The 14,032-nt window shown below is 36.0% G+C and overlaps 1 protein-coding gene across 1 annotated transcript in view; it reads left to right on the forward strand.

Annotated features, from left to right (window-relative positions):
* ZMPSTE24 (zinc metallopeptidase STE24) overlaps positions 1-14,032 on the forward strand; it is a 33,338-nt gene that overhangs the window by 5,564 nt on the left and 13,742 nt on the right. The window contains exons 3-6 of the mRNA XM_025051812.1: positions 4,259-4,345; positions 6,743-6,859; positions 7,255-7,407; positions 8,775-8,916. Coding sequence (XP_024907580.1) covers positions 4,259-4,345; positions 6,743-6,859; positions 7,255-7,407; positions 8,775-8,916 — 499 coding nt within the window. The remainder of the gene's footprint in view (positions 1-4,258; positions 4,346-6,742; positions 6,860-7,254; positions 7,408-8,774; positions 8,917-14,032) is intronic.

Here is a 14,032-nt window from a genome sequence, read left to right on the forward strand (position 1 = left end):
ACTGCAGTACAGAAGGGCTTGGCAAAAAATATTCTACAGGATGAAGACCCAGGATATATAACCAAGAACAATTTATCCAGCAAAGCTATCTTTTTGAGTTGAAGGGCAGATAAAGAGCTTCCCAGACAAAAATAAACTAAAGGAATTTATCACCGCCAAATCAGAATTACAGAAAATGTTGGAGGGACTTCTTTAAGAAGAAAAAACATGTATCAAATACAGGAATAAGAATGATAACAACTATATTCCTATCAATAAGTACCTTAAATGGTAAAGAATTAAGTGCTCCAACCAAAAGATAGAGTGGCTGAAAGGATAAGAAAACAAGACCCCTACATATGAAAAGGAAGGGGATGGAAAAAGTTATTGCTTTGATGGACCTAGAAGGTATTTAAGTCAGACAGAGAAAGATAAACACTATATGATTTCACTTGTACGTGGAATCTAAGGAATAAAAAGAACAAACTAATCAAAAACAGATTCACAAATATACTGGACAATTTGGTAACAGAGAGGAGGGGTGTTTGGGGGGCTGGGAGAATGGGGTGAAGGGTTAAAGAAGTACAAATTAGTAGCTGATGGATGGTCATGGGGATGGGGAGCACAGCATAGGGAATGCAGTTAACAATACGTTCGCTAAGTGTAGGGTCAGGAGAGGGAGGGAGCAATTGGGGGGATCGTTTTATGAACTATATAGATGTCTAACCAATGTACTGTATACTTGAAACTAATTAAAATAAATAAATTAAAAGAAAGAAAGAAAGAAACTTGATGCCTTCCAACCAAGCCTGGAAAGAGAGCATTATTGTGGATTATATTTGACTTTGGTTAATTTGTCTGAAGCATTTCTTCTGCCAGGGACAGGGCCTAAGTAGGAAATCAGCCTTCAGAGAGAGATGGAAGTAGAGGTGGTAAATTTAGATACTGTCATCTTTCTTCATTGATGTTTGATTCTTTGAAGTTCTTTGACTTACCCCGACAGGGCCATTATAAAATGACAGGAAAAATATTTTCAGTCTCCTTGGTCGTCATTAGTAAATAGTTCCAGGAAAAGTGGGCAATAGCTTGGTTGTTACAGTTGGTGACCGTGGTAATGGTTCAGTTTGTTCTAGGAGGTGATGGAGGTAGGGAGAATACATTAATAGAATGAGAGCTTTGTAATGTGCTGTGGCTCAAACTAGAAGTAGTACTGATGGGCAGAAGCTGGGAACCGTAATAGTCATCATCATGGTAATTGTATGGGTAGTGATTTTCACTTCATATATTGTTTTTATATTTATTGTTTTGTTTGATGTTTACAACAGTGCTCTAAAGTAGAAAGTAGAGGCATTATTATTCTCTTTTTATGGGTGAGAAAGCGATAGCTCAGAGAAATTAAATGGCTTGCCCATTTAATGGCCAGGTGACACTAATAAATGGCAGAGCCGGGTTTCCAACTCTGCTCTTCTGAGTCTTTAAAATTATGTTGAATAAACCATTCTTGAAACTCTGGGGACCACAACATGAATGTGCTTAATTTACCTTAGGGAATTAGTAGCTACATTTATCATTAGATAGGAAACATTATGTGTTACTTTGAAATCCTGTTCTATTGAAAATAAGTTCATCAATTCCTATTTTGGGTAGATTAAAATTAGTAGGTTTGTATGCTTTGGTCACAAAGAACAAGTACAAAAAGTTAATTTAGACTTTTTTTTGCCTTGGTACTTTTTACCTAAGGGAACATAAACAGAGGCCTTGTGTGACAACAGGTGCCACTGTTCACACAAATGCGACAGAGCACCCAGAGAGAAAATGTCCAGCCTCTCTGAAACAGACTTTCCTGATATCTCATAGATGTCAATGAAGAGCCCTCTCAAGAAATGGAAAGGATGGAGAATAGAGCATAACAGAGTAGAAAAGTTCAAATTGTTCCTTCTTCAATTTCTGCGTGTTTCTAAGTATGCAGTTTAGCCTCTTTGAGCCTCATTTTTCCCCCTTTAAGAATAGAAGTAAATAGATATTAAACCATACCTCACATGTTTTGCGGCAAGGACTGAGTAAGAGATTGTAAATGAAGCACTTAGTACAGTGCTGAACACATCGTAATTACTTGGTCATTAGGCTTCTTTGGGCAAGTTACCCTCTCTGAGTTGCCTCATCTATAAATTAGAGATGACTATGCTCCTGCCCTGCCTGCCTTTCAAGACTTTAGTGAAATAATGTACGTAAAAGCATTAGACTTGTTTTTGCTGAGATCACTAGTTCTTTTTATAGGGTGTCCCAGGAGCATGCTCAGTGAGATTGTCAGTATAGAGAAACTTTATTTTCACCGTGCTTTGTTTTTCATTCCCCAAAGTATACTAAACAAAGTTGCAACAGTAGTTTCCAAATGCATTCATAAATGCATAAAGTTCTCCTTAAAGCTACCCTTGATACTTACTTAAAAGCTGGGCTTTTAATAATAGGTGTTCCCACCTTTCACGAAAAGCATTATAAATCCTTAATTCTGCATAATTTATTAGCATTGGGAATAGGGTGAAAGAAATGTCATCCCAAATCAATTAGTTCAACAAATGGAAGTTATACCATACGATGATGCCAAAGCATGTCTTTTGGGAAAACAGGATTGACATCCAAGATTGAGTTAGTTGTAGTAAAGTGAAAATAGCTGGACATAGAGCTAAGGGAGTCTTTATAAAAGCACTTTATTGACACAGTGATTTTCAAACTTTAGTGTACAGCAGATTTACCTAGAGACTGCTGGGCCCAACTTCAGTTTCTGATTCAGTAGTTCCAGGGTGGAGCCTGAGAATTTGCATTTCTAATGCATTTCCTAGGTGATGTTGATGCTGCTGTCCAGAGACAGTATTTGAGACCCATGCTATTAAACCAATCCAGTATACTGGTAAAAATCTAAAAGATGGACCGCATCAAGTGTGGATGAGATTATGGAGGAACAAGAGCACTCAAGTGCTGCTGATGGGAGTGTAATTTAGTATAAACACTCTAGAGCAGTGATCCCCAACCTTTTTGGCACCAGGAACCAGTGCTCCTATCTGAATCTAATATCTAATGATCTGAGGTAGAGCTGAGGCGGTGATGTTAGTGCTGGGAAGAGGCTGCAAATACAGATAAAGTTTCACTCCCTCGCCTGCCACTCACCTCCTACTGCGCGGCCTGGTTCCTAACTAGTACCCGTCCATGGCCCTGGAGGATTGGGAAACTCTGCTTAGGAACAAGCTGATAATACTGAATAAAGTTAAAACACTGTGGATGGATCTAAAAAAATGTAGAGTGTAAAAAACAAGTTATAGAATGATAAGTACAACATGATATCATTTTATATATATTCTTAAAAACATGTATTAACCACTATATTATATGAATACATATATAAAAATGGAAAATAGATTCGGAGGGTACCCATGAACTATATTATAGTGTCCCAGACCCTCAAAGCCCAAGGAGTCATGTCTGAACTGGTGGGAATATTGTGCTTCTAACTGAGGAGTGTGATTGCTAATTGTGTTCCTGAGGCTCCACAGAGTGAAACAATAAATTGATTCCTCTTGACAAAATGAGTTTCACAAACTTGGTATCTGTTGTGAGAAATCATGTTTCTCAGATTTTAAGAACTGCTTCCTCATTCAAATGTCCTGGTGATTTGGTGAATATCTGTGTTTACTTTATCTGCCCTAGACAAAGGGTGTGCTGAGGAAGAGGCCTCTTTCCACAAAACCCTGACTCCTATCTCAGGCTTCACCTTTTTTCTTTACTCAGAGAAAGCATGCTAGCTCATTTTGTTCCCAGTTTGGTAAGTGGCCATGACTCCACCTATACTGATAATAATACTTTGTCCTGACGAAAAAAGAGAGCTATTTTCTTTCAAAGAAAAGCCAGTTACGGAGCCATAAAACCTGGTTCAAATTCCATTTCTGTCACTCATTAGCTATGGGATTTTGGACAAGTTGCTTAGCTTTTCTAAGCTTATTTCCTGATTCATAAAGTCTTTGTTGAGGTCTTGTTGTAGTCTTTGGCAAAAGTTTGTTTTCCTTTAAACAGCTTTATTGAGATATAATTCATCATGTAATCATCCGTATAAAATGTATGGGTAAAAACCTTTTTACATTCTAAATTTAGTATCTCAGTTGGTTTGTATTTGTCTAAATGCATAGTTTGTCCTAAATGAGATAGGTCCTTTTTTCTTTATAACATGCACTCATATGATAGTTTCTAGTACTGCTCAAATATAACCAAAGTATACTTTGTTTTATAGCTTATTCTTCTCTTTGGAGGAATCCCTTATCTCTGGAGACTTTCTGGACGGTTCTGTGGCTCTGCTGGCTTTGGACCAGAATATGAGGTATGTACATCCTCTTTTTAACTCCTTTGGCTCCAAAGTGATACCTGTTCTTTGCATGCACATTTCGTTGGTGAGCCAGTCATTTAGTCTCAGACGCAAGAGTAGTGTAGTCTCTGGTTAGGCAGCTGCTTCTCGGGAACAGCTCTATGAAATGAAAGGGAAAGCAGGAATTTTGTTTAACCTACATTAAGCAGGTACTCTGTGCCACACATACTTAGCAGATATTTCAGAGACAGTGTCTTGTAGAATCTTCATTGAGCTGTTTGAGTTGACTATCCACTCTTCCAGGAACTCCAGATACTGGGCAAAACCTTAAACCTGAGACTTCCCACCCATAATGGATGCTGGGACACTGCTTTCTGATTCATACTTAGAAATTGCCAAGTCTGTCTCCTTTCTGATTTCTTATTTGAAATGATGAATCTCATCTGCATGTATAGGTACCTTAGGCCTTAAGTCAGCTCACCTGTGTCCCTTTGCTGTATACCTTTTTCTGAAGCAGCCAAATTCTTTTAATACTTCTTGTGATGCCTATCTTCACAGACTCTTGCTCCTGAGCTGTCAAAATATGGTATTGCAGTTTACTTACATATTCTCTGCATTGTTTAAAAAAGGATGTAATGTGGCTTCATATAATCATCATGATTGGCTCCTTACTCAGTTCTCATCTTAAATTTCTCAGACTTTCCCAGACCACTCCATCTAAAATGGAATTCCCTGTCACTCTTTGGTGAAGCACATCACCTTATTTTCTTTTCTTTATAAAAGCACTTACCTTGTTTATTTACTTTTTATCTCTCCCTGACAAGAATTTTAAGCTCTAAGGGACAGAGACCTTATATATTTTCTTCACTGCTTTGTCACGAGTGCCTAGAATAATGCTAGTTACAGAGTAGGTATTCCATGATATTTGTTGAATGAATGAACACAATCTGCATACATATGCATATTAAAAATATCCTTACCTTAATGGGACATATTTTATATAATGTTCTGAGACATTATTTTTGCATTTAACAATGTTGTAGGGATCTCCTCCTATCCATTTATATAGATCTTTGTTTTCTTTAATGGCTATATGGTATTGGTGTCCTTGCTTTGCACAGTTCTAGTATACACAAATTTCAGTTACTATGGTTTAGTTAAATAACACCAGTCCCTTAACAACACGGTTCAAATTTCAGTTGCCATAGTATATTATGTGAGTAATTTCATGAAGTACAAACTTCCCTGCTAGCTCTTCAATCCACAAATCACTTGCACATAACAGATGATCATAGTCATCAAAGACCAACCACATCACTTTTTTCAAAGTCTGTCAGTGATTGGTCACTGCACATCTGTTATTCGGTTACTCAGAGTATGCGTTGTGTTGCCTCCTGGTCTCCCAGCTAAATATCCATATGACATTTTACAAAAACGGATAATTGAAAGGGAATTGGCTAATAAAGATGAACGTGTAGCAAAAAAATGAAAAATGATAACACCAGCAGTGAAATTCAAACCTAATGTACTTGCAGTTATAGAAGAAATAGCTGACCCTTGGAATGCTGACCCTCTTGCCATTAGAGAGACTCTATGCAGCCAAAGGAACTTAGTGAAGGTGACCTTATTGGTAACAAATGAGGAAAGTGGCTTAAGATGTCCCAGAAGTAGTGTTACAGGCAAAAACCCTCACATTAAAAGACCTCTTGAAGATATTTCATGATATCGAAAGCTCAAAGGGTAAAACGTTTGAAGCTGATGTAACCTTTCAGAGGAGTGTGACAATTCACCAAGGCAGAGAAAAGATGCCCTCTTCATATTATAAGTTACAAAATGAGAAGGCAAGCATTATTCAAACTACTCCTAAGTTTTTTATAGTGAAATAAAACACTAATTTTCAATGATTCTAATCTTTTAAATTACAGTGTACTAAATAAGTATTAGTTTTGTTATTTTTCCATGTCACTATTATTTAGATCTGACAGTAGGAAAGTCTTTAGTATATTAGCCAAAATTTTGAAAGATCACTTTTTATTGATTATTAAGATTGCTCTGCAATGGCATATGTTGATAAACTAGGTAACAGAATGGGGAATGTTTCAGAAGATTACAAATTAACAAATATCTAGATTTTCAAATCTTTTAACTATTTTGTCTACACGACTTCAGGTAACTTTCATACAGTGCCTGCATAATAAAAGAGGAATTGTTTTATTGCTTCCTTCCCTAGGAAGCAAACTTTTGAGGGTATAGATGATATTTTAGACCATGTATTACCCATAAAATCAGCACATTGCTTGAGATATAGTAAGTACTCAGCATTTACTTGTCGATTTGTTCACTAAGAATTCATTTTAGGAATGATTGAATATTACACTATAAAAACTGCCATTTTTTTTTCCTTGTATTTAGATCACTCAGTCCTTGGTGTTTCTACTGATGGCTACACTTTTCAGTGCATTGACTGGCTTGCCATGGAGTCTTTATAATACTTTTGTGATAGAAGAAAAACATGGTTTCAATCAACAGGTATAATAGAGAATGCAAATGTTGTCTTTTAAATGTGAAGATCTTCTGTGCTCTTGTCCTCTCCTAGTAATAATTAAAACACAATTTGCTATTTTAAAGCATGAACTTATGGACAAAAAAGGAACTGCAGATATGGTAAAGATCATAATTAAAATCTTGCCATAAACTCTTCTAGCACGAATGTGTAGTGTTTTTCAGCTAATAACATTTAAATGAGTTTATTTTAAACTGTAAAATACAAGACGTTTACATATTGTCTTAGGCCACCTAGTGTCAAATAGTCTCCCTACTTTTTAATTTTTAAAATTACTTTAATAATATACTATTTGTATTCATTTATTAGTTACTTAAAAAGCAGTTTCTCACTTTCTTGTGATGATGTTTTCTTTTTTCAGACTTTGGGATTCTTCATGAAAGATGCAATCAAAAAATTTATTGTGACTCAGTGCATTTTATTGCCTGTGTCTTCGCTTCTACTTTACATTATTAAAATAGGGGGTGACTATTTTTTTATTTATGCCTGGCTGTTCACATTAGTTGTTTCTCTGGTGAGTAAAATCTTTGTTTTGTTTTCTTTTACAAAAGTTCCTTGGTGTGATAACTCTGATTTAATCTTCATTAGCATGTAAATAGTTCTTAAGAAGCAGATGAACTATAAATAAGTATTCCTAAGTTCCCCTCTTGGTTTCTGCTTTTGAGTATAGAAATAGGAGGGTTGACTCTGACCATAGATTTTCTTCTTATGTTGACTCTTAGAGAACCTAGAAGCTAGTTGTTAGTTACTTTTAATGATCCAGTTGTCAGGCACATTTGGGCTGTGTATTTATGAGTTGCCACCAGAATAAGTGGTAAAGTTTGATAATTTAATGACTCTTGATGCTTTAAGCTCTAATGCTTAAAAATTGTGGGTGTTTTGAAGAGAATAGATTTAAGAGGGACAAGAAGAAAGCATAAACTTACCTAGTTTTCCTCTGTCCTTCTTCCCTTGTCTTTCTTTTCCTTTTTTCTCCCTTTTCCTACTCTCCCTTCTCTACCCTTTCTTTTCTGTTCCCTTCCCTTCTCCGCCTTCCTCCTGCATTCCCTTCTCTTTTTCTCCTCCACTGTCACTTCTCCTTTCCTGTCTTCCTTCTTCCTTCCTTTTTCTCTCACTGTTTTTCCTCCCTCATTTTTCCTCCCTCACATCTTCTTTTCTTTTTCTCTTTCCCATATTCTAAACTGCTTCAAAGCACAAACACTACACAATCAAAGTGGTCTGTTCACAGCCCTCAGAAAATATCATCTATCATCTCTTAACTCAAATGATGAGGAGGTTTATTTTAGTCTGAATTAACCATGATGCCCATCGCTTCACTTCCCACTAGTGGGATCAAGATCAGATCAGAAAATAGGCAGTAGTTGAATTGACAAATATCTGTTATATGGCAAATTGAAGCAAGAGGAAAGAGAGCAGAAGAAATACTCTAAAAATGCTTAAGGAAGTGCCCTTTCAACCAAAGTGTACAATTGTGAACTACAGGTAATTAATTTTAGCAGACCAACCAAATAACAGCCACTGTCAAGCTCTAGTAATCCTTTTTTAGCAAAGACTTCAGGTCTTTCTTGATTACCTTGAAAGGCAGAATTCCAAGTTATTATGGGCTTATGAAGTATCAGAAATACGCACAATAGTTTTGAATGTACTATTTGACTTTGCAACTGTTACCACCTAGAGACTACTCACTTTGAATTAATTCATCAAACAGATTGAACACTTACTATCTGGTACTGTTTGGGGCTGGGAATTCCAGAGCAAATAAGTAAAGTCCCTGTTCCCAAGGCCGGGATCACATAGTTGTTTTAATGTAATTGGATCTGTATAAAGAGTAGTTTTTCTGTAAGAACATATTCATAAGTTGTTCTGACATTTACTTTTCAGGTACTTGTCACAATCTATGCTGATTATATTGCCCCTTTATTTGACAAATTCACACCTCTGCCCGAGGGAAAGCTTAAACAAGAGATTGAAGTAATGGCGAAGAGTATTGACTTTCCTTTGACTAAAGTGTATGTTGTTGAAGGTAAGGCTACTATGGGTAAGAAGATTTTATCTGGGTGGTTTGTTTTATTTGAGTACTTTATTCTTAAAACTTTTTAATAAAAGAACAAATTAGTTTTTTAAAATTTGTCATCGAAAGGTTAGGATTTTACATTTTTGCTTTTTAAGATTTATGGGAATTGATGACATAGTTCAGGGGGTGGCCTGATGCCAGATCCTGCTCTTGCTTGCAGCTATGTTTGGTTGGCTTTACAGTATTGTTTTTAATTTTGAGCGAAGGCTTTTTATCACTTCCTGTTATATCATGTATATTAGACTGATTTATATCCTTCTGTTAACTGCCCGGCTTCTTTAGTTAATTGAGTTGGACTCTTGCATAGTCAAATTTCATTTAGCACTAGTTTGAGGGCTCATAAACAAAAACCAGTGTTATTGATTTTGTCATTTCTAACAGAACTTCCATTGTCTGGAGTACTCTGATTTCACCTGCAAATTACCAAAAACTGTAGTACCATTGGATACTTCCGATTAGTTATACTCTGCTTTGAGAGTTAAGCTATTAGTTTACGTAAAAGTACTGAAGTCTCGAGGAAGCTTGCAAAGATGTAGAGTAGAATTGTTGTATGGTACTATGACTTCAGAATCTGTAAATTAAAATCCATGTAAATGAATGAGACTAGTTCTGCCTCTGCCACTTACCAGCTGTGGGATCTTGAACAAATCACTTCATCCACCTAGGTTTCAGTTTTGTTTCCCATAAATTACGGTTTGGCAAACATTTTCTATAAAGGCATAGAGAGTAAATATTTTAGGCTTTGTAGGCCACATGTTCTCTGTTACAACTATTCATCTCTGCCATTATGGTACAAAAACAGTCATAGATAATACATAAATGAGCATAGCTGTGTCCTAATAAAACTTTATTTATAAAAATAAGTGGCAGGTTGGATTGGGCCTGCAAGCCATAGTTTGCCCACCCCTCCCCTAAACTAAAAAATATCACAGCGAGAAGCAGTTATATTGGATGGAGTAGAAACAGAAGTACGTAATTGCAACATCAGGGGGAAACAGAAATGGTCACACTGGAAAGAATAAATTAACAGAATCTAGAAGAGTATAGAAATCTCAAACATTTGGTTGCTTCTGAGGTTATACAGCCCAACTAAAGGCATAAAACTGAAACATTTTTACAGGGAAATGGTAGAAGAATGAGCTGATTCATACTATTTCTTTAGCCTCTGAGATCACTACTTTTTTAGTTAATATTAAACTACTAGCACACTAATCAGTACAGTAGAATGAGAGACTTTTGCAGAAGGTGCAACCTAAGTTGCTGATCATTTAAGTTATAATGAGATAACATGAAATGAGAGCTAATTATATAACAGAGGTAATTGATGTGCGATACATACCCATTAGTGCTATATGATTTTAGATGAAATAGGCTTTATGGAGGGCTATAACATGAGCTGGAACTTTATGGAAAATCAAGATTTGAGTAAGTGGAGAGGTAGATTTTCAGGGGTCAGGCTGTGTAGTCAATAGTGTTGGGTTTGAATCTCAGCTCTATCATAGTTACCTGTGTGACTTTGGGCAACTTAACTTTGCTAAACAGAATGTACAGTATAAATCTGTAATGTTTGTTTTTATTGTTGTTAATAATGGTAACAATTCTCAAAAATATTTTGAATAAATGAATGTTACTAACAATAACAACACAATACAGATTTGTAAATTAATAGGGATATTATAGTGAGAAGCCAAGATTTCTGCTCTCAAAAAATATCTGACAGCAGATACTGTGCAGAGAATTAAACTAGTGCGATGTGATGAAGAATGACTGAGTAAATACTTTAGATTGGGTCATCAGGCAAGACCTCTCTGAACAAATGAATTTAAGCCGAAAGCTGAAGGAAGGAGCCATCCATGCTGAGATCAGTGGGAAAACCTTATAGAACTTTCTATCAAAAAAAAAAAAAAAAAAGTCCAGTGTGGCTGCCACATACCAGGAGAGAATAAGCATGTGAAATCTGAGACACAGGCAAGAGTCAGACCATGTCGGCCTTTGTAAATCAGGGAAAGGAGCTTGGATTTTATTTTAAATTCAGAGAGAAAGGCCATTGAAGGTTTTAGCAGGAAAGTGACATGGTTTGGTTTGTATTTTTTAAATATTTCGGTTGCTGTATGGAGAATAGATTGTAGGGATGGCAAGAGCAGAAGCAGGGAGAGGAGTTAGGAGGCTGTTGCAGCAGTCCAGGGAGGAAATTATGGTAGCTTAAACAAAGATGGTAGGAATTGATGGGAAGGAAGTGGATGCATTGGGGATATGCTTTAGAGATAGTGTTGACATAATATAAAGGAAAAAGGGAGAACAGGAGATATGAAGAATAACAATCTAGATTTTTGACCTGAGCAGTTGGATAAATAGTAGTTTACCTAGATGGAAAAACAGAGGACAGTAGGTTTGTGAGGAATTAAGTTCTGTTGGATGTGTCGCATATTGACTTATCTATTGAACATTGAATTAGAGTTCTGCAGGCAGTAGTTAGTTGCAAACAGGCAGTATAAACCAACTGTGGTTGATTTAAGCAGGAAAAAAAATGCTTATTGAAAAAATATTTGATAGCTTACAAAATCACCAGGAAAGTTAAGTTTACCAAGCTTAGAAAATGAGCTGTTCCATGGGGAGACAAGGAAGAATCTCACTGCAGAACCAGTCTGGTGAGGACACTGCTATTGCCTCCTACCGTTGGATGCGGCAGTTTGCACCCCTAACATCCCTGCCACTAGCACCTACAGAATTAGTTCCTCACTGCCCTGCTTCTTTGCAGATTAGCTAACTATTCAGAGTCCCCAGTAGGTGCATCTGGTTGACTGAGCTGGGGCATGGGGCTAGCTGCCAGAAGTGCTGGGGAAGCAAATATCTGGCTTTTTATAGTTTTCAAATAAGAAGCACTCTCTCACAAGACTTACATGGTGTGAATTCCCTAAACTCTGAAAGGAATAGAAATAACAAATATGCACTATAGACATCCATGTGGAGATGTAGGATGTCAAATAGGTAGATGTATGTATGAATCTGGTGTTCTAGGAAGAGGTCAGGGCCAAGAATATTGATGTGGAAGTATCTGGCACATAGATGGTTTTTGATGCCATGGATGACGGCACTTAGAGAAGAGAAGGGCTCAGGTCAGAGTTGGCAGTGGGAGAAGAGCCAGCATAGGAAACTGAGGAGAGACCATTCAGGGAAGAAAAACAGGAGAATATGTTGTTTTCTTTTGAGATAGGAGGAGAAAATGTTTCAAAGAAAGAGTGGTCAACTGTTGCAGATGTTGCTGAAAGTTGATTAAGATCAAATATCAAACAAAAGATGAAGACACAGATGGCAATGCCTTACATTTGCATAGAACATTTTGATTTTCAGAGTTCTCAAATACATTGCTTCATACTTCAGGTGGTATCCTTAATCCGTTTGGCAAATAAGCATTATTGAATATACACTACATACTAGGCACAGGGATACAAAAAGCTTGTAGATCTATCTAGTGCAGGTACTCTTAACTTTAGTGAATACTACATAAGAATTCCCTGGAGAGTTTGTTAAACAACAAATTCCTGGGCTCCATTCCCAGAGATTCTGACCCCATAGGATTTCTAGTATCTACTTCTAAGAAGCACCCCTAGGTGATTTTGTTGTAAGTGTTCCTTGGGCCACACTCTGAGGTACTTGGACCAGTGGAAGACTGGTCATTTTATTTTATTTATATGTATACAATCTGCCTACTTCCATAAATAACTTCAGGTAGCTTCTAAGAAATATTTTTAAATTAATTAAAAAATTAGAATCAGGGAAGACAAAAATGAGATAGAAGTAAAGACCTCAAAATGGTACACAGCTTTCCAGATCCCAAGGTCCTATATTTTTGGCAAAACTGGACCACATGTTTGGCTCTTAACTTCCAGGCAACCCAGCCAAAAAGTGAAAAAAATATTAAATAAATAAATAAATGCCACTATTTATCAAAGTCTTAACTATATTCTAAAGGTACTGCCAAACATACTGCTATATGCATAAAATATGCAATATTCTAAATGTATTTCTAAACATACCTTCTATTAGAAATTCGAGTAAAAACAAAATTCATATTTTCTGTGAGAGATCTTAAATTTTCAAGAGAAACAATTGCTTTATCATATTTTTACAAACATATGAGTAATAGTGTAGTTTATATGATTTACTTATAACTTTTCTTATAATCCTTCATCTAGTCCAATGAGATAGATACTAGCCTCACAATATAAACAGAAAATAAAACCTAAAGAAATTAAGAAAGTTTCTCCCATTTACACAACTAATACATGGCAGAGCCAAGATTTGAACCCAAAGTCTGCTCTTAGCCACGAAATTCACTGCACATTGTAGAACCTTTAGAAAGTAAAAAAAAAAATTTATAAAGAAGAAAATAAAAATCAACCACAGCTCAGTTACTGTTAGCCACTGTTAAAAATCTAGGTATGTTTTTTCCAATCATTTAAAAAATAGCTTTAATTTTTTTCAGAGTATAGAAGTAAGTATACTTTAAAAGCTTTGGAAAAGAGAGAAAAGTATAGAGGAGGAAACAAAAACTCATAGTTCTAGAAGCTAGTGATAAACACTTCAAAATTTTGGTATATTTCTTAATAAGCTTGTGTTTATGCTTTTCTATTTACATGGACTTTTTTTTATGACAATAATGGAACTTTATATACATGAAGTTTTATGTCAGTATATTGGTGAGCTTTTTCCTATCTAGTTAAAATTCTTCAAAAGTACAGTTTTGGGGGCTGCTTAAATTTCCATTTCATAGCTTTACCATAATTTAATCATTCCAGTACTGCTGGATATTTAGGTTTTACTTACTTACTTTTATTGCTACACAGCTGTGATGAGCATAAATACTTGTTGGCAAGACTTCAGGTAAACAGACATTCTCCACTGCTGGTGGTGATTTATGTTGATACCGTTTTCTTCAAGTATTAAACAATTTGAAATTGTTAATGTCCTTTCCAGTAATTCAATTTCTAGGAGTCTCTCCAAAGGACCCCAGACTTTTTAATTATTTTCCATGCTTTGAACTGTCTTTTCCTTAGGATCTAAA

The sequence above is a fragment of the Pteropus alecto genome, unplaced genomic scaffold (genome assembly GCF_000325575.1).
Source record: "Pteropus alecto unplaced genomic scaffold, ASM32557v1 scaffold170, whole genome shotgun sequence".
NCBI classification, from domain to species: Eukaryota; Metazoa; Chordata; class Mammalia; order Chiroptera; family Pteropodidae; genus Pteropus; species Pteropus alecto.